This window comes from Heptranchias perlo, chromosome 6 (assembly GCF_035084215.1).
Source record: "Heptranchias perlo isolate sHepPer1 chromosome 6, sHepPer1.hap1, whole genome shotgun sequence".
NCBI classification, from domain to species: domain Eukaryota; kingdom Metazoa; phylum Chordata; class Chondrichthyes; order Hexanchiformes; family Hexanchidae; genus Heptranchias; species Heptranchias perlo.
The window spans coordinates 3,992,608-4,015,508 of record NC_090330.1 but is presented as its reverse complement, the minus strand read 5'-3'; the positions used below and the strand labels follow the sequence as shown (position 1 = coordinate 4,015,508).

Genomic DNA, 22,901 nt, shown 5'->3' with positions numbered 1-22,901 from the left:
TTGCGGATTGTGCAGAAACGAGAACAGAAAATACTGGAAATGCTCAGCATCTGAAAGAGGAAGTTAGATTAACGTTTTTGGTGTAATCCTTCATCAAAACTGGTGCAATCAACCTTCAGGCTGTAACACAATCCTTGTGTTTTTAGGCTCACTGGTTATGCAGTCATGGTGTCACTCTAACCTGCGATTTGGGGCTTATGCAGGTACTGGTGTCACTTTCCTTTCTGGCTGCTGAGTTTGCCTGCATAACAGAGACTGCACTTCAAAAGTAACCCTTTGGTTGTAAAGCACCTTGAGATGTCACGAGGATACCATCTATAAGATGCACTGCAGCAACTCGCCAAGGCTTCTTCAACAATACCTCCCAAACCTGCAACCTCTGTCACCTAGAAGGCCAAGGGCAGCAGGCACATGGGAACACCACTACCTGCATGTTTCCGCCCCCCCCCCCCACCCCCAAACAAGTCACACATCATCCCGACATGGAAATATATCTCCATTCCTTCATCGTTGCGGGGTCAAAATCCTGGAACTCCCTAACTAATAGCGCTGTGGGAGAACCTTCACCACACGGACTGTGGAGGCTCACCACCACCTTCTCAAGGGCAATTAGTGATGGGCAATAAATGCCGGCCTTGCCAGCGATGGCCACATCCCTAATTTTTGAATTAAAAAAATAAGATAAGATGCTAATAAAATACAAGGCCCTTCAGGCTGCTGGTTATCTACTCCTAATCTCATTCTCCCTTCAGGCTTTTGGGTTATGTAGGCCTGGTGTGATGGTCTCCCTGCAGAAGAGTTATCTTCCAGGCTGTTGCACAGTCCTGATGTTATTTACTATTCGCGCTGTTAGCTTGCGCTGCTCAGGTTTCAGGCTCTTAAACTGTGCAGTCGTGGTATCTGTTGACTTGTTCTGTTGCTTTTGCCAGCAGAGGCTGCATTTTATAGCAGACAGCAACGGAAGGTCAGTGTGACCAAAGCAGTGATATTACAATGGGTGATTTGACAAGCTGTGTCATTGGGATTAGTGTAACTGAATGGTACCGGGGAATACATAACTTGGGTATTTATATACGAAAATACATTTTTTTAAGGCAACAACTTGCACTTGTGTAGTGCCTTGTTAACTCTCCCGTGAAGCGCTGTGGAACGTTTATCAGAAAAAATTTGACGTGGAGCCACATGAGATATTGGGACAGGTGACCAAAAGCTTGGTCAAAGAAGTAGGTTTTAAGGAGCATCTTAAAGGCGGTAGAGGTGCATTTGGAGCCCTAGCCTCAGTGTCTCCTACCGAAAGCAGAATACGTAACTCCTTTTACAATTTAAAATTTTTTTTTAAAGGATATGGAGGAGGGGCAGGGGAATGGAACTAAGTGGGTAGTTCTTTCAGAGAGCTGGCGCAGGCATGATCAGCCAAATAGCCGCCTCCTGTGCTGTTAAATTTTACAATTCAATATAATGGTGACGGCTGTTGATTGATTTATGCAGCCCTTGTGATGCTTGCCTTTTAAACAGTTGGGATATTTAAATCCTGGTGTCATTTGCTGTGCGGTTTTGTGGATTGGATAGTTCTTGTATCCCATAAAGCCTCCGTCTCTCCTTCAAGCCTTCGCTCCTGTTGGGCCTGATGTTATACACCCTCCAGATTCTTAGGTTAAACATATTAAGTTGATCTGCAATCCTTTTGTCATTCTTGTATGCAGAAGTTCAAATCCTTAGCTTCTCTTCCTGCTCCTGCACATTACCTCTGGAGTCCCCCAAGCATCTGTCCTTGGCCCCCTCCTATTTTTCATCTACATGCTGCCCCAAGGCTACATCATCCGAAAACATGACTTCAGGTTCCACATGTACACAGACAACACCCAGCTCTACGTTACTACCACCTGCCTTAACCCCTCCACTGTCTCTGATTTGTCACACTGTTTGTCCGAGGTATTGGATGAACAAAAATTTCCTCTAACTAAATATTGGGAAGACCAAAGCCATTGTCTTTGGTTCTCACCGCAAACTCCGTTCCCTGGCCACTGTCTGAGGCTGAACCAGACCTTTCGCAACCTTGGCGTCCTAGTTGACCCTGAGATGAGCTTCTGACCCCACATTCACTCCATCACCAAGACTGCCTACTTCCACCTTCGTAACGCCCATCTCCACCCCTGCCTCAGCTCATCTGCTGCTGAAACCCTAATCCATACCTTTGTTGCCTCTAGACTTGACTCTTCCAATGCTCTCCTCGCTGGCCTCCCATCTTCCACCCTCCATAAACTTGAGCTCATCCAAGATTCCGCTGCCCATATTCTAACTCTCTCCAAGTCCCGTTCACCTATCACCCCTGTGCTAGCTGACCCACATTGGCTCCTGATCCAGGAACACTTCGATTTTAAAATTCTCATCCTTTTTTTCAAATCCCTCCATGGCCTTGCCCCTCCCTATCTCTCTAACTTCCTCCAGCCCTACAACCCTCAGATCTCTGTGCTCCTTGAATTCTGGCCTCTTGCGCATCCCCCATTTTTCCACCTCTCTACACCTTTAAGACCCTCTTTAAAACCTATCTCACCTGTCCTAATATCTCCTTATGTGGCTTGGTGTCAAATTTTGTTTGAAAATCGCTCCTGTGAAGCGCCTTGGGACATTTTACTATGATAAAAGCGCTATATAAATTAACATTGTTGTTGCAAGTAGTCTTCAGCTCCACCTTTAGAAGTGACCATTTGTAAGAATATTAAAACGATACCAAAATACTGCGGATGCTGGAAATCCAAAATAAAAACAGAAAACGCTGGAAACACTTGCAGGTCGGGCAGCGTCTTTAATTCTCCATCCCATTCCCACTCTGTCCTCTGTCCTCGGCCTCCTATACTGTTCCAATGAAGCTCAATGCAAGCTCGAAGGACAGCACCTCATTCTTCAATTAGGCACTTCACAGCATTCTGGCCTCAACCTTAGATCATAACCACTGCTCCCATTTTCTGCGACAGCTGGTGCTGCTAATGGTTCTGCTGTAAGCCTTTACATCTCTGCACCCAATTTAACTTTGTTTACTTGTCCCATTACCCCACCCCCTTTTGCCTTGCACCATTGTATCTTTTGTCATTTAATCATGTCTGTCCCTTTTTTAATCTTTCCCTTTTGTTCTTTCCTACCCTCCTCCACTTTCCCTGGCTCTGTACTTGCTTAAAAACTGTTAAATCTATAACTTCTTCCAGTTCTGATGGCAGGTCACTGTCCTGAAACGTTAACTCTGTTTCTCTCTCCACAGATGCTGCCATTCCTGAGTATTTCCAGCATTTTCTGTTTTTATTTAAGAATATCTAGTTGATCTCCTGTAGTATTGCATGTGGAGAATCAAGACCAAGTGCAGTATTCAGGACAAATCAATCTATGCTATTTACCTCAACTACTCCTTGTGGTAGTGAGTTTCACATTCTAGTCACTCTGAGTGAAGAAGTTTCTCCTGAATTCCTTATTGGATTTATTAGTGACTGTCTTATATTTATAACAAAGCATTGTGGAAATATACTGAGGGATGAAGTGGGGACAACATAGATTTTGCATTCAGCAACCCAATATCAATTGCAATGAAGTGGGTGGGGGGTGAGAGAGATGTGATTTTAGTGGGTCTGTCACATAACGTTAGATAGGCCTCACGGTCTTGTAATGTGTTGTAATACCTTTAGAAGCCACTCGCCATTTTTAATAGTGTCTAGATTAACATGTAATTTCATAGTGCACCTCTGAGCTGGGTCAACCAGTTTTCTGCTTAGGCCATAACTTCCACCTCCATAACATCGCCCGTCTCCACCCTGCCTCAGCTCATCTGCTGAAATCCTCATCCATGTCTTTGTCATGGCATGCCTCTAGACTCGACTATTCCAATGCTCTCCTGGCCAGCCTCCCATCGTCCACCCTCCGTAAACTTGAGCTCATCCAAAACTCTGGCTGTATCCTAACTCGCACCAAGTCCTGTTCACCCATCATCCCTGTGCTCGCTGACCTACATTGGCTCCTGGTCCGGCAATGTCTCCATTTTAAAATTCTCATCCTTGTTTTCAAATCCCTCCAGGGCCTCGCCCCTCCCTATCTCTGTAACCTCCTCTAGCCCTACAACACTCCGAGATCTCTACGCTCCTCCAATTCTGGCCTCTTGCGCATTCGCAATTTTCTTCACTTCACCATTGGTGGCCGTGCCTTCAGCTGCCTCGGCCCTAAGCTCTGGAATTCCCTCAATACATGTCTCCACCTCTCTACCTCTCCTCGTTTAAGACGCTCTTTAAAACCTAGCTCTTTGACCAAGCTTTTGGTCACCTGTCCTAATATCTTCTTTTGTGGCTCGGTGTCAAATTTTGTTTGATCGTTCTTGTGAAGCATCCTGGGATGTTTTACTTTGTTAAAGGCGCTATATAAATGCAAGTTGTTATTCGTTGTAACTGTTGGCCTCAAGCACACCTGCGCTAGGGAAGGTGAAAAAACTCAGCCAGTACTCCCACTCCTAAATGCACTGACCCTAGCTTAAAAAATTGCACTGGTGTGAATGTTGGGTGAGCATGGGATTGGGCTCAACTGATGCCCTCACCGCCACACAAGAACGAGACTAGGGAGAGGCACTGGAGGACTTTTGGTTCATGTGGATCTATACCTCCTGAGCAAAGAACAGTGCCGTCAGGAGGGAAGGGATAGAGGGGAAATGTTTCTTTTTCCCCATTTCCCCCCCCCCCCCTTCAAGATTTCATGATTCATTTTATTTAAATTAATTTCTGATTCAACGAGACATGAAGTTTATTAATGTGTGATAAATAAGAGGTTTTGAAAGCAGGACTGAAGTTCCTCTTTAACAGTTCACGGTATTCCAATTATAGCCAACAGACGGTCATAGCTGAAACCCAGCCACGACAGAGTTAGATTTCACGATCCTCAAATAGAAAGATTATTCCAGAGATGGCGTTTGGAAATAAGGTCTGTGTCTACCGATTTACAAAGTACATATAGTTCATACACAACTCCTTTGTGCTATAGAATTGAGGAAAGCAGACAATCCAGGCTCTGAACAGGTAAATCTCTGCTCAGTTTCAGCTGCTTTAGTATCTCTGAATACATAAATCTTGTTTAAGATCTGGGCATGACTATTGTCATTTAACACAGCTTATACATCATTCCTTCGGAACAGGTGCCACGGCATTAGAGCTTATCTCACTGGATGTCATTTTTAATTAACTCCAGTGAAAGAACAAATGAAGCAACTAACTTGCATTTATATAGCGCCTTTCACAACCTCAGGACGTCCCAAAGTGCTTTACAGCCAATTAAATACTTTTGAAGTGTAGTCACTGTTGTAACGTAGGCAACGTGGCAGCCAATTGTGCACAGCAAAATCCCAGAAAAGCAATGAGATAAAAACCAGATAATCAGTTTGTAATGGTTGAGGGATAAATATTGGCCCAGGGAGAACACCCTGCTCTCCTTCGAAATAGTGTCATGGGATTTTTTTTTATGCCCACTTGAGAGGGCAGACGGGGCCTCGGTTTAACGTCTCATCCGAAAGGTGGCACCTCCGACAGTGCAGCACTCCCTCAGTACTGCACTGGGAACGTCAGCCTAGATTACGTGCTCAAGACTCTGGAGCGGGCCTTGGACCCACAACCTTCTGCCTCGAAGGCGAGAGTGCTACCCGCTGAGCCACGGCTGACACTAGTGTGTACCATTGTGTGTAAAAGTAAAACATTCAACATTTTTTGGGGACTTTCTTGCCAGGGAGATGGTGTTTGGAAGTAAGGTCTGTGTCTACTGATTTACAAAGTACATATAGGTTTATACACAACTCCTTTCTGTATGCGCTATAAAATTGAGAAAAGCAGACAATCCGGGCTCTGAACAGATAAATCGCTGCTCAGTTTCAGCTGCTTTAGTATCTCTGAATACGTAAACCTTGTTTTTTTTAATTATTCGTTCATGGGATTTGGGCATCGCTGGCAAGGCCAGCATTTATTGCCCATCCCTAATTGCCCTTGAGAAGGTGGTGGTGAGCTGCCTTCTTGATCCGCTGCAGTCCATGTGTGAAGGTTCTCCCACAGTGCTGTTAGGTAGGGAGTTCCAGGATATTGACCCAGCAACGATGAAGGAACGGCGGTATATTTCCAAGTCAGGATGGTGTGTGACTTGGAGGGGAACTTGCAGGTGGTGGTGTTCCCATGTGTCTGCTGCCCTTGACCTTCTAGGTGGTAGAGGTCGTGGGTTTGGGAGGTGCTGTCGAAGCCTTGGTGAGTTGGTGCAGTGCATCCTGTGGATGGTACACACTGCAGCCACTGTGCGCCAGTGGTGAAGGGAGTGAATGTTTAGGGTGCTGAATGGGGTGCCAATCAAGCGAGATGCTTTGTCTTGGATGTTGTCAAGCTTCTTGAGTGTTGTTGGAGCTGCACTCATTCAGGCAAGTGGAGAGTATTCCATCACACTCCTGACTTGTGCCTTGTAGATGGTGGAAAGGCTTTGGGGAGTCAGGAGGTGAGTCACTCATCGCAGAATACCCAGCCTCTGACCTGTTCTTGTAGCCACACTATTTATATGGCTGGACCAGTTAAGTTTCTAGTCAATGGTGACCTCCAGGATGTTGATAGTGGGGGATTCAGCGATGGTAATGCTGTTAAATGTCAAGGGGAGGTGGTTAGACTCTCTCTTGTTGGAGATGGTCATTGCCTGGCACTTGTAAGATCATAAGAACATAAGAAATAGGAGCAGGAGTAGGCCAATCGGCCCCTCGAGCCTGCTCCGCCATTCAATAAGATCATGGCTGATCTGATCCTAACCTCAAATCTAAATTCATGTCCAATTTCCTGCCCACTCCCCGTAACCCCCTAATTCCCTTTACTTCTAGGAGACTGTCTATTTCTGTTTTAAATTTATTTAATGATGTAGCTTCCACAGCTTCCTGGGGCAGCAAATTCCACAGACCTACCACCCTCTGAGTGAAGAAGTTTCTCCTCATCTCAGTTTTGGAAGAGCAGACCCTTATTCTAAGATTATGCCCCCTAGTTCTAGTTTCACCCATCCTTGGGAACATCCTTACCCCATCCACCCGATCAAGCCCCTTCACAATCTTATGTTTCAATAAGATCGCCTCTCATTCTTCTGAACTCCAATGAGTAGAGTCCCAATCTACTCAACCTCTCCTCATATGTCCGCCCCCTCATCCCCGGGATTAACCGAGTGAACCTTCTTTGTACTGCCTCGAGAGCAAGTATGTCTTTTCTTAAGTATGGAGACCAAAACTGTGTGCAGTATTCCAGGTGTGGTCTCACCAGTACCTTAAGTAACTGCAGCAATACCTCCCTGTTTTTATATTCTATCCCCCTAGCAATAAAAGCCAACATTCCGTTGGCCTTCTTGATCACCTGCATACTAACTTTTTGATTTTCTTGCACTAGGACCCCCAGATCCCTTGGTACTGCAGTACTTTCCAGTTTCTTGCCATTAAGATAATAACTTGCTCTCTGATTTTTCCTGCCAAAGCGCATAACCTCACATTTTCCAATATTGTATTGCATCTGCCAAATCTCCGCCCACTCACCCAGCCTGTCTATATCCCCCTGTAGGTTTTTTATGTCCTCCTCACACTCCACTTTCCCTCCCATCTTTGTATCATCTGCAAACTTTGATATGTTACACTCGGTCCCCTCCTCCAAATCGTTAATATAGATTGTAAAGAGTTGGGGACCCAGTACCGACCCCTGCGGAACACCACTGGCTACTGGTTGCCAGTCCGAGAATGAACCATTTATCCCAACTCTCTGCTTCCTGTCAGATAACCAATCCTCCACCCATGCCAGAATATGTCTGGCGCAAATATTACTTGCCAGTTATCAGCCCAAGCCTGGATGTTGTCCAGGTCTTGCTGTTCGGCAGACACCAATAAATCAACGGCTCCCACGGCTGGATCTTGTGGAAAGCAATGATATAAAATCTATGGGGGGTTTTTTTGCCAATTTTTTTTCCCCTTCCTTTTCTGAAGGTACTAACTGTTGGCAGATTGTTCAACTGAGAAGGGTGATACACCCAAGCCCAGTCCTTTCCCATTCTACCTCCTACGTAGGGATCTCTGGATGCAATCATGAGCGGAAATCCTGGCTGATTTTTTAAAAATCTCAGGATGTGGGCAACGCTGGCATCCATTGTCCTGGAGAAGGTGACGGTGAGCCCTTCTCCTCGAACTGTCGCATCCCTTGTAGTGACGATACTCCCACAGTGCTGTTAAGTAGAAAATTCCAGGATATTGACCCAGCGACCATGAAGAAACAGCGATACATGTCCAAATCAGGAAGGTGCATGCGTTGGAGATGACTGCGTTCCCACCACATTGCTGCTCTTGTCCTTCTCGATGGTAGAGGTCAAGGGAGGGAGCCGCTGGCGAAGTAACCTTGGTGCAGTCCACCCTGTTGGTCATCCATCCTTAGTTGCCCTGACTGAGTACTTTTACAACTGATGGACTTGCTAGGCCACTTCAGAGGGGCGTTAAGCATCAATCAGTGTGTGACTGGAATGTTGGCCGAACAGTGTAGGGGTAGCAAGCTCCTGTCCCTGAAGGATATTAGTGAGCCAGTTGGGTTTTTACAACAATCTGGCAACATTTGTGGTTATTTTTGTTTTGAAGCCAGGCCACACAATACTGGATTTATTGAATTCAGTTTCACAACTTACTGTTGAGTGTTTTGATCTGGGTGTTAGTCCAGTACCATAACCACTACACTACTGTACCCAAATTTATCTCATTGCAGTTTTTGGGACCTTGTAGTGTGCAAGATGAATATTGCATTTGCCTACATAACGATAACTGCGCTGCAAAAGTAGTTAATTGAAAGTGATGCACTTTAGGATGCTCTGAGCGATGTGATGCTATATAAATGTTCTTTCTTTCTGACAAGGCCATCAAGAGCAGCTCAATATTGGGATTGATTTAACTAAATAATGTAAATGCTGGTCATATTATTCCATGGAGCATAATAATGCAGGAGGTGGGAGTGATCACAAGAAAATGTCATGAAAGTGTTTGCTTGGCATTGTAGAGCAGGAGACTGTAGCATAAGCATTGCACATTTATTTGAATGCCGAGATGAGATTTTCATTGTGATCATGACCCTGTATTACTAAGCAAAAAATTAACCCTAGCTTGCTGTTGCAATATAAAAGGTTTCTTCAGTAGTAGATGTCATGGCCGATACCATACCGGAGAGGAGATATAAATCAGAGTAATGGGTAGGTGAAGCCTAGCTTGGGTGTTACAAGCCTGTTGATTTGTAGGAAGACTGAAGAAAATAATGGAATCCCACACTGCTGAGGTTCTGGCCAAGAATGCATTAGAGAGGAGATGGTTCCAGGGATGAGGGACTTCAGTTATGTGGAGAGTGGAGAAGCTGGGATTGTTCTCCTTAGAGCAGAGAAGTTTAAGGGGAGATTTGATAGAGGTGTTCAAAATCATGAAGGGTTTTGAAGGAGAAACTGTTTTCACTGGCAGGAAGTTCAATGACCTGAGAACACAGATTTAAGGTAATTGGCAAAAGAACCAGAGGGGAGATGAGGAGAATTTTTTTTTTTACACAGTGAGTTGTTCTGATCTGGAATGCACTGGCGGTGGAAGCAGATTCAATAGTAACTTTCAAAAGGGAATTGGATAAATACTTGAAGGGGGAAAAATATGCAGGACTATGGGGAAAGGGCAGGGGAGTGGGACTAATTGGATAGTTTTCAAAGAGCCGGCACAGACACGATGGGCTGAATGGTGGCCTCCTGTGCTGTATGATTCTATGAGTCTTGATTTTCTCTGAGAAAATCAAGTACAACAACGTAGTTGGAGCTTAACATAAGCAAGAGTCCATGCTACTGGGACTGGTGTTGGGAATATTCAACCCATCTAAACAGGGCACATTGAGATAAAATTTAGACCAAGAGCTCAGGAATAAAAAAGGATGAGGGGATAGAGTGATAAAGTTATAGAGAGTGACTAGAAAGGGGTACAGAAATAATTTTTAAAAAGTGCACGTATGCTAAGCAGCTGTTCCATAGTGACAACCCCTGCCCAATGTCTTGATGGGCAGAACACTGCACTCATTTGGTGTATGATGATTCCATTGAAAGATTGCCATGTAATCACAGCAAGTTAGCTAGAATTTAATCTAAAATGGTTTACTGGGAAACACCACTGCTTTAGTTTTCCATTGCAGAAGTACAAAAAATAGTGACGACAAACTTTGAAAATGTACTGACAAATTGTGACTTGGAAATAAGGCTGGGAACTGTTTGACTTTTTTCAAATTGCCAAGCCAAGGTAGAGAGCCGACGCCCCTAGTACAGGACACTGCCAAGGTTGAAAAGAGTAATAGAGAAGACAAGGTAAATTAGTGATTGGATGATGCCAAGTTTGGGTTTTAAAAGCCTGAAGATTGTAGATTAAGGGGCACGGAAGGGTGTGTGGGATTTCCATAGCAGGCCGATCACCTTAAAGTAAAAGATGGATTAACATTTTGATTGAGACACTTCATAGAGTTTTGTCTACAATTACCCATGTGCCAAATTCACAATCTCTGTTGTGTCCTTGGGAAGTGGGGCAGGGGAGAGACACAAACCAACCAAAAGTTTGACACTTTAGAAGGGGGAGAGAAAATCAGTGGGCACATTACCCCTGCTGACCAACTCAACAGCAGAGAGTGCTATAGTTGGTCTCAGTGCCTCTGGATTAGGGAGGTAAAAAAAAATCAGCCAAGGTTCTCACTTCCCACCAATGTCCAGTGGTCTTTTTTTTGGGGGAAAATTTATGTTCGTGGATGTTAGGTGAGGACATTAGGCTTGGCTTTGACGTCCTCCGTCACACTATTTTCTAGGGTGAAGTGTGGGAGGGTTGTGTGGAAGAGTCAGTGCCTTCAGGTGAGGAGGGAAGAAAAATAGAGGCCAGTGCACTAAACACTGATAAAAGTGTTGGGTCTCACAGTAGAATCACATCAGTACTGCGGATTATAGGAACTGATCAAGTAACTTGCTGTCTGCAGTGAAATTGTGCGATTGTGTATCGGTGCCCTCTTGTTTTCTCACTGCATGGCTTTTTAAAACCTGGTTGATGTTCCTTTCCAGGTTTTGATGCGGTACTGATTGCCCTTTACCACTATGTCGTCTCCACAAATAGCTTCACTTTCTTGGGGTCGCATGAAGGTCCAAGACTCTGCCACTGCTTATAAGGACTGCAAGGTGTGGCCAGGAGGTAGTCGTACCTGGGACTGGAGAGAAACGGGGACTGATGTGAGTCAGAACCGTTGTACCTTGAAAGAGTCAGGAACTCTGCCTGTTCCTAAAAAAAATTTTTCCCAGCGGAGAAGGAGGCCATTCAGCCCATTGCACCTGTGCCAGCTCAGAGAGATACACTTTGTCCTATTCCCTTCCCCCACACCCTTTTAAACTTTTGTTTTTTCCAAATATTTATCCGGTTCCCTTTTAAAAGCTATTATCAATTTTGCTTCCATTACTGTTTCTGGTTGGGTGTTCCATGTTCTAAGAACCCCACTGCATGGAAACTATTCCTCCTAACCTTGCTTAACCACTAAACCTTTATAAATCACTGGTTCCTCCTCAGCTGGAGCATTGTGTTCAGTTCTGGGCACCACACTTTAGGAAGGACGTCAAGGCCTTAGAGAGGGTGCAGGGGAGATTTACTAGAATGGTACCAGAGACTTCAGTTATGTGGAGAGACAGGAGAAGCTGGGATTGTTCTCTTATAGAGCAGATATGGTTAAGGGGAGATTTAATAGAGGTGTTCAAAATCGAGGGGTTTGATAGACTAGATAGGGAAGAACTGTTTCCAGTGGCAGGGGGGTCGGTAACCAGAGGACACAGATTTACGGTAGTTGGCAAAAGAACCAGAGGGGAGATGAGGAGAATTTTTTTACGCAGCGAGTTGTTATGATCCGGAATGCGCCGTCTGAAAGGGCGGTGGAAGCAGATTCAATAATAACTTTCAAAAGGGAATTGGATAAATACCTGAAAAGGAAAAATTTGCAGAGCTATGGGGAAAGAGCAGGGGAGTGGGACTAAGTGGAGAGCTCTTTCAAAGAGCCGGCATAGGCACTGTGGGCCAAATGGCCGCCTCCTGTGTTGTACGATTCTATGATTCATTCTTTTGGTGGTGATCTTAAATTTATGCCCTCTGGTGACTGACCCACTGACCAGTGGAAACAAATTTTCCCGATTTACTGATCGGCTGTTAATTGTGCAAAATTAACAACAATTTGGCTCAAATCGGCATTAACAAAGTTGTTTTAGTCAGAGGCCATACGGAACATGAACAGGTGGAGGCCATTCAACCCCTCGAGCCTGTTCCGCCATTCTATTAGATCATGGACGTTCTATATCGTAACTCCCTTTACCCTCCTTGGTTCCCTAACCTTTAATACCCTCACCTAACAAAAAACTACCGTTCCCAGTTTTGAAATTTTCAATTGACAAAACTGAGATTGATAGTGTTTTTTTTTGCTAGCTAAGGGTTACAGAGCCAAAAGTGAGTTCTGTTGATGAGAAGTGGAAATGCCTCACTAGGGAGTGCTCTTTCAATATTGTGGGTGAAGGCCAGATTGATGAGGTGGCATAATCCATTTTTCACCTTGGAATGATACTCTGACCCAAGGTTAGGGAACTGTTCATTACCTGATGTCACCTTCAATGCAAAATGCAGAAAAATATATATTTTTTTATTTGTTCACGGGATGTGGGCGTCACTGCGAGGCCGGCATTTATTGCCCATCCCTAATTGCCCTTGAGAAGGTGGTGGTGAGCCGCCGCCTTGAACCGCTGCAGTCCGTGTGGTGAAAGTTCTCCCACAGTGCTGTTAGGTGGGGAGTTCCAGGATTTTGACCCAGCGACGATGAAGGAACGGCGATATATTTCCATGAAGGGATCTCCCCTGATAGCTTTGTGATACCGAGTCATAGGGGTAGATCAAAGTCGACGGAAATAAGAATTGGGAGAGATGCAAAAAGGGTTGCCATCTCGCCATCTCACCATCGCCCCGTTTTACAGCATCGCACAAAGTCAAGATCTACGCCGGAGTCCAGGAAGATCCCAGGGTCAGTTTCCAGTCGCTGCGGATTTGGGTCTTCAGTTAGGGGAGGGGGAGCACTACAATTGACTTCCTTGTCCTTGGGCTAGAAAGGGAAGGGGAAAGAAAATCAGCCCAAGAGATCCTGCTCCAGACGGGAATCCTCCTGGACACTGCAGGCTTGCGGACTTCAGTTGAGCACCGGGGCAATGAGGTTGAGCTGTGATGCCCTCGGGTTGAATAACCCTTCCAACGCACGCAGTTGCTGACCGCCTCTCCTCGCCGCCGATTAGCTGCCCGTTCTGCTCGAGCACCGGCGCTGCCCACACCCATCAGCCACGTCCTCGCTTTGCAACCGTTCCCTCGAGCATCTTCAGGCCTAGCACCGCTCCTGGGCCGCGCTCGTGCTCCTCCCCCTCTGCGGATTCAGTTTGCGCCCACTTCTCTGCGCCCTGCCCCTGATTTGCTGGCACCCCTACCACCTCAAATCCAGCCCCTGGTGTCGTCTGCGCCTTTCGATTCCGTTTTCATCGGTTGTGAAGCGCTTTGGGACGTCCTGAGGTTGTGAAAGGTGCTATATCAACAAATGTGAGTTCTTGCTTTATTTTAATTACACAGGAAATCGACTAGTAAGGGCTTTTTAAAAAAAAAAGGTCCGTCCTGACAGTTATTCTCCCTCCTGTTTAGCACTACCCTGGAGTACAGCCAGCGGACCTGGAGGAAATCATTAACAAAGGCATTCAGACATTGGTTATTGGCCGCGGGATGAACGAGGCTTTACAGGTTAGTGTGTTCTCTTCCAGTTAAAAGGTTGACTGCGGCTCAAAGTTCCGATTGTTCTTTTGTTCAAATGAGTTGAGGTGATCGTTTTTTTTTCCGAAACAAAAGGGTGGTGCAAACAATGTTATGATCGAGGTACAGGATTCCTGGGGCAGGGAAGTGATTAGTTGCTTAAATGATGTAGCAAATAAGGATGTCCTGGGTTTCCAGGATTGGAATGGGTGATACAAGATCCTGGAACTGAGTTTGGGGGGGGCGGGGGTGGTGGTGCAGGCATGCGAGCTTGGTGAAAGGGTGCAGGTAAATTGTGTGCACAAGGTGACATGGCCCAGATATCTGAGGGGAGGGGTGCAAACTGACCAATTGTTTATTCTCACCAATGTGTGAGGATGCCTTGAAGGGTGAGGGGAAGGGAGGTGATGCATAAAGTTGCCAAATAAATGTTTGCATGAACATAAGTGCTGCTATTGGTGAGATGTCATCTCCTGCTTTCCCACCCCCTGCCAAGCAAATTATTTGTCATGAGTTATGTTTGGATGAGGCGTTAAACCGGGGCCACACCTGCCATGGCATAAAAGATCCCACAGCACTATTTGGAAGAAGAACAGGAGAGGTCTACCTGGTGTCCTGGGCCAATATTTATCCCTCAACCAACATCACTTTTTTTTTTAAATCCGGTAATTATCACATTGCTGTTTGTGGGAGCTTGTGGGAACTGGCTGCCGCGTTTCCCTGCGCTACAATGGTGACTACACTGCAAAAGAACATAAGAAGGCAGTACAAAGAAGGTTCACTCGGCTGATCCCGGGGATGAGGGGGTGGACATATGAGGAGAGGTTGAGTAGATTGGGACTCTACTCATTGGAGTTCAGAAGAATGAGAGGCGATCTTATTGAAACATATAAGATTGTGAAGGGGCTTGATCGGGTGGATGCGGTAAGGATGTTCCCAAGGATGGGTGAAACTAGAACTAGGGGGCATAATCTTAGAATAAGGGGCTGCTCTTTCAAAACTGAGATGAGGAGAAACTTCTTCACTCAGAGGGTGGTAGGTCTGTGGAATTTGCTGCCCCAGGAAGCTGTAGAAGCTACACCATTAAATAAATTTAAAACAGAAATAGACAGTTTCCTACAAGTAAAGGGAATTAGGGGTTACGGGGAGCGGGCAGGAAATTGGACATGAATCTGAGTTCGGATCGGTCAAGGCCCTGTGGGTGGCGGAGAGGGCCCAGGGGCTGAGTGGCCGGGTCCTGCTCCTACTACTTGTGTTCTTTAGATTTGAGGTTAGGATCAGATCAGCCATGATCTTATTGAATGGCGGAGCAGGCTCGAGGGGCCGATTGGCCTACTCCTGCTCCTATTTCTTATGTTCTTATGTTCATTGGGTGTAAAGTGTATTGGGACGTCCCGAGGTCGTGAAAGGCGCCATGTGAATATAAGTTCGTTCTTTTGCCCACCCAAAATAGCAACACCTGGAACTGCTAACCACTTCTGCTGTGCTTCCATGACCCAATGGATGGCCGAAACACCGGGACCATTGACTTGAGCAAGTGTAAGAGTAGCTGCCACCGATGCTCCCTCCTCAATGTACATGATTGCAACTTTGCACATGAAGTGTCATCAAAAGATAATAGAGGATACCTAGAGCAGAAAAAAAGTGTAATTAAGTGTTCTAATTAATTCCTGATTCCTCCAGCCAATTGGTTATATGCTAGTGGGACCACCTGATTTCCCCAAGTAGCTCCTTAATCTGCACCTTTGTCGTTTCATACTCTTATAACTCTACATAATGTAAAACACACAATGCAGATAGTCTGCGGTATGTTGCTACCACAAGGAGTGGTTGAGGCGAATAGCGTGGATGCAGAGGAAGCTAGATAAGTACATGGGGGAGAAAGGAATAGAAGGATATGCTGATAGGGTGAGATGGGGAGAGGTGGGAGGAGGCTCGTGTAGAGCATAAACACCGGCATGGACCTGCTGGGCCAAATGACCTGTTTCTGCGCTGTAGACTCTATGTAACTTGAGTGGAATCATAGTGATTTCAGGACACAGGAAGGCCTTTTAAGCATTTTTTGCACTACCAGGTTCCACGTTCGTGCTATTTATGCTAATGGCTAATTCTTTTCTTCTTAGTGTTTATCTAATTCACTCTTCAATATTGTGATTTGTTTTTCTATCTTCATGCTCTTCCCTTGGAGCCAGAGTGAGCTAGTGGAACGATTTGCAGGCTGATTAACAGTCTGACAGGTCGTGATGTGAATGCTCCTTCCATGGTCGTAACCATATTCAAACCAGCCAATCGAGTGGTTAGCTCTATACGGTGGGAGGGTTTTGAGGGCTCCCATGACCCATACGATGAGAGGTCATGGAAGCCCACCAGACACGAGTATCCCGCTGGATTTAGCCCAGAATTCAGAGCCGGAGCCCTGGTCTCCACTCGCGGGACTGTCTGGAGCAGAGATTCTCGAACCCTGTGCCTGCTGACTCGGGCAGGGATGCTACCACTGGGCCAAAGGTCCTCTCCGATGTTGCAATGAAGCATTCCATATCCTCATAATCCTTCGTGTGGGGAAAAGAGATTGCTTTTATCCTCTCCCTTTACGTTTCAAAGAGCTGGCACAGGCACTATGGGCCAAATGGCTGCCTTCTGAGCTCTACCTACTATGATACATTTGAGTTTAATCCTGAGTTTCTGCCCACTTGTTACTGATTCTCAATCTCAATCATCGACTGATCATCTCAACTCCAAGATATTTTTCTGGCTTCAGAATACACTAAAGCGTTCACTTTTAATACTAGCAGACCTTCTGTGCCACTGCTCATAGTGAATCATAGAATCTTACAGCATAGAAGGAGGCCATTTGGCCCGTCGTGCCTGTACCGGAATCAGAGGTTGCAAGGTGAGGAATGCTGGTGGGAGATAGTTTAAAGGATCAGAAAGAAGGTTGAGAGATGCTCAGACAGTGAGGTAAATGTTTTGACTGTCTATCAATCTAATTAATGGGCTTTGAGATATCCTGAGGACATGATCATGTACTCCACAAACGCAAGTTCTTTCTTTCTAGATGAAAAATTTTTCATTATATAAATATTCAGACTTGCTCTTTCAATTTTTATATCTGATTTTATTCCCTTGCCCTAAAGGCAATGACTTATGCTGGAGTGCTGCCAATGCACCAAGTGGCAATTTTCCATAAATGAGCCTGAACAGGCTATTCCGCTGCAGGAGCGAACCAATTCAAGCCTGATCCTGCAGTCAAAAGCCATTCACTGAAGCGCACTTCCACCAGGGATTAAGGTCAGCTGCAGGAATCCTGGCCCAAATTGTCTTTTCATGCCTCTCCGTGGATCTGGAATGTTGAATCCGAATGTTGCCCTGCTGCCATTGGCTGTCAACATCAATCTAGACTGGCCTGGTGGGTGTGGTTCAAAGAAAGGATGAAAGAACTTGCCTTTATAACCCAGCTCATCACGTGGTGCATATTTATTCATTGAGCCATCAACAAAGTGATATAATAGATAAAACATATTTAGCATCTTGAACCCATCAAGCCAAATTGAGAGCACCTAACCTCCCATCCATGTGAAAAGCAATTGTTTTTTAAAAAAAACTTGCATTTCTACTGTCGATCAGGACATCCCAAAGTGCCTTACAGCCAATGAAGTATTTTCTGATGTGTAGTCACTGCTGTAATGTAGGAAACGCAGCAGCCAATTTGCACCGTAAGCTCCCACTAACAGCAGTGGCTAGGTGCACTTTTTCAGTGATGTTGGTTGAGCAATAAATGTTGGTCAGGACACCAGGTAGAACTCCCCTGCTCCTCTTCAAATAGTGCCATGGGATCTTCCATGTCCACCTGAGGGGGCAGATGGGGGCCTCAGTTTAGCCTCTCATCCGAAAGTCGGCACCTCCGACAGTGCCGCACTCCCTCGGTATTGCAGTGGGAGTGTCAGCCTGGATTTTGTGCTCACGTCTCTGGAGTGGGGACTCGAACCCACGACCTTCTGACTCGGAGGTGAGAGCGCTACTGATTGAGCCACGGCTGACACCGGCCATCCATGTGAAAAGTGATTGTTTTTAAAAAAAGACTTGCATTTATATAGTGCCTTTCACCTGGGCTGTGTGGCTCTGTTCCACACTAGGCAACTGATCAAGCCATAGGGGAACTCCCAGTGGACTTCTAATCTCTGCAGGCATCTTGGAGGGATGGTCAAGACACAACTTTCGAGCCGGTTACAGACAAAAATATCCAAGGCCCGGAAGCATGCCGCTTTCCTCTTCAATCCAGGGATGGTGTGTGGGATCACTGGAACCTAAAGAGGCAAAACCATACAGTTTAATAAAACTGGGGCTTTGGAATTAAAAGATGGCAGTAAGGCATCAGTAAAATAAATCCAGCTGAACCGTCAGTTTGCAACATCAGCTGAATACCTACAGCCTTCTAACAAGTCCCAGCTCTCTGGCGTTCTGGTTCTGTGACTCCTGCCAGTCAAGTGGGAGCTATGAATGGTGTCTCGTCAGTTCCAGTGATTGCAGTTGCGTGGGCCCCACCACATGGTGGCAGCATTAGCCACTAGACGTTAGTCAAATGTTTGGCTCCATGTAGAATCTGAATTTAAATATGTTTGTGTAATGCTCATCAACCCAATCTTTCCTGCGGAGTCCTGGTTGTGTGCATGTGAACGTGGTACCCTGTGAGTGCTTTTCCTGATTTCACCAAAATTTTTTAACACAACCCAACTTTCCTTTCCTGGCCCTCATGCTGGTTGACATTAAAATGGTTCCCTCTCCTCAGGTACTGTTCCCTCTTCCTTTTTAAAAACTGAAATCATCACCCACATCCTTGACCCCTCTATCCTTACAAACTACCACCTCATCTTCAACCTGCCTTTCCCCTCAAGTCCTTGAAGACAAATGTAGGTCCCTTACAGTCAGAAATGGGGGAAATTATAATGGGGAACAAAGAAATGGCAGAACAATTAAACACATACTTTGGTTCTGTCTGCACAAAGGAGGCCACAAATAACCTGCCAGAAATGTTAGGGAACCAAGGGTCTAGTGAGAGAGAGGAACTGAAGGAAACCAGTATTAGTAAAAAAAAAATAGTGCTAGGGAAATTAATGGGGCTAAAGGCTGACAAATCCCCAGGGCCTGATAATCTACATCCCAGAGTACTAAAGGAAGTGGCCCTGGAAATAGTGGATGGATTGGTGATCATCTTCCAAAATTCTATAAACTGGAACAGTTCCTGCAGATTGGAGGGTGGCAAATGTAACCCCACTATTAAAAAAAGGAGGGAGAGAAAAAACAGGGAATTACAGACCAGTTAGCCTAACATCAGTAGTGGGGAAAATGCTAGAGTCTATTCTAAAAGATGTGATAACAGAACACTTGGAGGGCATTAACGGGATTGGACAAAGTCAGCATGGGTTTATGAAAGGGCAATCATGCTTAACAAATCTACTGGAGTTTTTTGAGGATGTAACTAGTAGAATAGATGGGGGAGAGCCAGTGGATGTGGTGTATTTGGATTTTCAGAAGGCTTTTGATAAGGTCCCACATAAGAGGTTAGTGTGCAAAATTAAAGCACATGGGATTGGGGGGAATATGCTGGCATGGATTGAGAATTGGTTGACAGACAGGAAACAGAGAGTAGGAATGAACAGGTCTTTTTCCGGGTGGCAGGCAGTGACTAGTGGGGTACTGCAGGGATCAGTGCTTGGTCCCAGCTATTCATAATATATATCAATGATTTGGATGAGGGAACTAAATGTAACATTTCCAAGTTTGCAGATGACACAAAGCTGGGGTGGAATGTGAGCTGTGAGGAGGATGCAAAGAGGCTCCAATGTGATTTAGAAAGTTAGGTGAGTGGGCAAGAACATGGCAGATGCAGTATAACGTAGATAAATGTGAGGTTATCCACTTTGGTTGTAAAAACAGAAAGGCAGATTATTATCTGAATGGTGATAGATTGGGAAAAGGGGAGGTGCAACGAGACCTGGGTGTTCTTGTACACCAGTCGCTGAAAGCGAGCATTCAGGTGCAGCAAGCAGTTAGGAAGGCAAATGGTATGTTGGCCTTCATTGCAAGAGGATTTGAGTACAGGAGCAGGGATGTCTTACTGCAGTTATACAGGGCCTTGGTGAGACCACATCTGGAGTATTGTGTGCAGTTTTGGTCTCCTTACCTGAGGAAGGACGTCCTTGCCATGGAGGGAGTGCAACGAAGGTTTACCAGACTGATTCCTGGGATGGCAGGACTGACGTATGAGGAGAGATTGGGTCGACTAGGCTTATATTCACTAGAGTTTAGAAGAATGAGAGGTGATCTCATCAAAACATAAAATTCTAACAGGACTAGACAGACTAGATGCAGAGAGGATGTTCCCGATGGCTGGGGAGTCCAGAACCAGGGGTCACAGTCTCAGGATACGGGGTATGCCATTTAGAACAGAGACGAGAAGAAATTTCTTCACTCAGAGGGTGGTGAACCTGTGGAATTCTCTACCACAGAAGGCAGTGGAGGCCAAGTCATTAGATGTATTCAAGAAGGAGATAGGTATATTTCTTAATGATCAAGGGATATGGGGAAAAAGCGGGAACAGGGTACTGAGTTAGACGATCAGCCATGATCATTTTGAATGGTGGAGAAGGGCCGAATGGCCTACTCTTGATCCTATTTTCTATGTTTCTATGTTTTTGTCACCTCCCAAAACCACATCCATTTTCCCAGAAACTCCATGTTTGAAGCTCTCCAATCAGGTTTCCGCCCCTGCCACAGCACTGAAACTGCCTTAATCAGAGTCACAAATAACATCCTCTGACTGTGACCATGATTCATTATCCCTCCTCGTTGCCCTCAACCTCTCTCCAGCCTTTGACGCGGTCGATCACACCGTCTTCCTCCAACGCTTCTATTCCATTCTCCAGCTCAGTGGGACTGCCCCTCACCTGGTTCCGCTCTTGCCTGTCCGATCGTAGCCAGAGCATCTCCAGCAATGGTTTCTCTTCCTGTCCCCACACCGTTGCCTCGAGTCCCCCAAGGATCTATCCTCAGCCCCCTTCCTCTTTCACTTCCACATGCTGCCCCTCGGCGACAACATCCACAGACACCGGCTCAGCTTCCACCTGTACACTGACTACACCCAGCTCTACCTCTCCCGAGCCCTCCACTGTCTGTTTTCAGACCGCTCGTCAGACATCCAATATTGGAGGAGCCTCAGTTCCTCCAGTTAAACACCAGGCAAATCAAAGCCATCATTTTCAGCCCCTGCCACAAACTCCATACTTTTGGCACCAAGTCCCACTCATCCATCACCCCTGTCCTTTACTGACCTACATATGTTCTCAGACTCCCAACACCTCAGATTTAGAATGCTCATCCTTGCGCTTAAATCGGCAATGCCCCTCCCTATCTCCGTATAAGCACCCTTACACCTTCCCGCCCCACCACCCCCCAAACTCTCCGTTCCTCCGACTCTGACCTCTTGAGCATCCAATCTCCCTAAGCTCCTCACCTCTTTAAGACCCTACTTAAAACCCACCACTTTGACCAAGCTTTTGGTTTCCGCTCCTAACATCTCTCCCTCTGGCTGCGTCCATTTTTTTTTTCTGATTAGGTCTTTGTGAAGCAGGTAGAAAAAGCACCTTGGGATGCTTTTTCTACCTGAAGGATTCTATGTAAACACAAGCTGTTTGAGCTGAATGTAATTTACCTTAGGAGTGGCGTCACACTGCCAGCAGGTCAGATATAGACTGAAATCACAAGGCGAGCTGGACAGACATAGACTAGGGTTAGAATGCTGTTTCACCATACCAAGCTAGACAACAGGATATGATTACAGCAACAGGAGAGTAGATACACACGAACTTAATAAAATGACTGGCAGGATGAGACCCTCTGGTCCATCAAACCTTCCCCGACACAGTGGTGATGACTGAAACATCATTATTAGACAAGCCCCTCTCCGCTAGCTGCCGTGTCATTTCCTGGGAGAGGAAAAAAAAAACCCAAAACCAATTAGGATGAAAAAAATTGACATTCCCCTCAGACTGCCAGCTGGCTATAATGGTCCTGTGTATAATAAGTTTGAGACAGTTTCAATTCAGTTCTTTTAGGAATTATTACAAAGAAAGTAAAACACGGAAACAAACCGTTCGGCCCACCCAGCCTGTGTCCGTGATTACCCTCCACACGCGCAGTAATCCTAATCCCTTGTGCCTGCCCTGTTTCCATACCCTTTCATTCCCTTTTCCTTCAACCACCAATCTAACTTATTCTTAAATGTTGGCATGGTCTCTGCTTCAATCACTAAGTGCAGCTGTGCGTGCCTCAGCCTCACAGCACTCTTAATGGGTGTGGGCCTACAGCATACAACTGTCTCTAATTTGGCACAAATTGGCAATCTCAGTCAGAGGCCATGGGAAATTGGCGTGGGGGGGGGGGTGGGGGAAGAAGAAATAAGAATGTAAGAAATAGGAGCAGGAGTAGGCCATACGGCCCCTCGAGTCTGTTCCGCCATTCAGTAAGATCATGGCTGATCTTCAACCTCAACTCCACTTTCCCGCTCGACCCCCCCCCCCCGCCCCCCCACCCCATCCCTTTATTTCCCCTAGTGTCCAAAAATCTATCTATCTCAGCCTTGAATATATCCAACGACTCAGCATCCACAGCCCTCTGGGGTAGAGAATTTCAAAGATTCACAACCCTCTGAGTGAAAAAGTTCCTCCTCATCTCCATCTTAAATGGCCGACCCCTTATCCTGAGACTATGCCCCCCTAGCTCTAGACTTTCCAGCCAGGGGAAACACCCTCTCGGCATCTACCCTGTCAAGCCCCCTCAGAATCTTATGTTTCAATGAGCTTTCAAAAGAATTGCACTGGTACAGTAGAGTCCTGGGGCAGAGTAGAGAGAGCTTCCATCTATCTGGCTGACCTGAGAGTCCTTGATGCTGTGATACTTGAGTGCCTGAAATGAGAAGGGTCCATTAGGAACATAGGAAGATACGAACAGGAGGAGGCCATTCAGCCCCTTGAGCCTGTTCCTCCATTCAATT

General features: G+C 45.8%; 1 protein-coding gene across 5 annotated transcripts in view; it reads left to right on the top strand.

Moving 5' to 3' along the window:
* aamdc (adipogenesis associated, Mth938 domain containing) overlaps positions 1–22,901 on the top strand; it is a 40,207-nt gene that overhangs the window by 8,307 nt on the left and 8,999 nt on the right. For 2 of the 5 annotated variants that reach the window (XM_067985630.1, XM_067985629.1), the window contains exons 2-3: positions 11,107–11,271; positions 13,748–13,843. In XM_067985630.1, coding sequence (XP_067841731.1) covers positions 11,140–11,271; positions 13,748–13,843 — 228 coding nt within the window. In that variant the 5' untranslated portion in view covers positions 11,107–11,139. Of the gene's footprint in view, positions 1–4,905; positions 5,046–11,106; positions 11,272–13,747; positions 13,844–22,901 lie in introns of those variants that run through there. The other 3 variants (XM_067985632.1, XM_067985628.1, XM_067985631.1) reach the window with 3 other exon arrangements.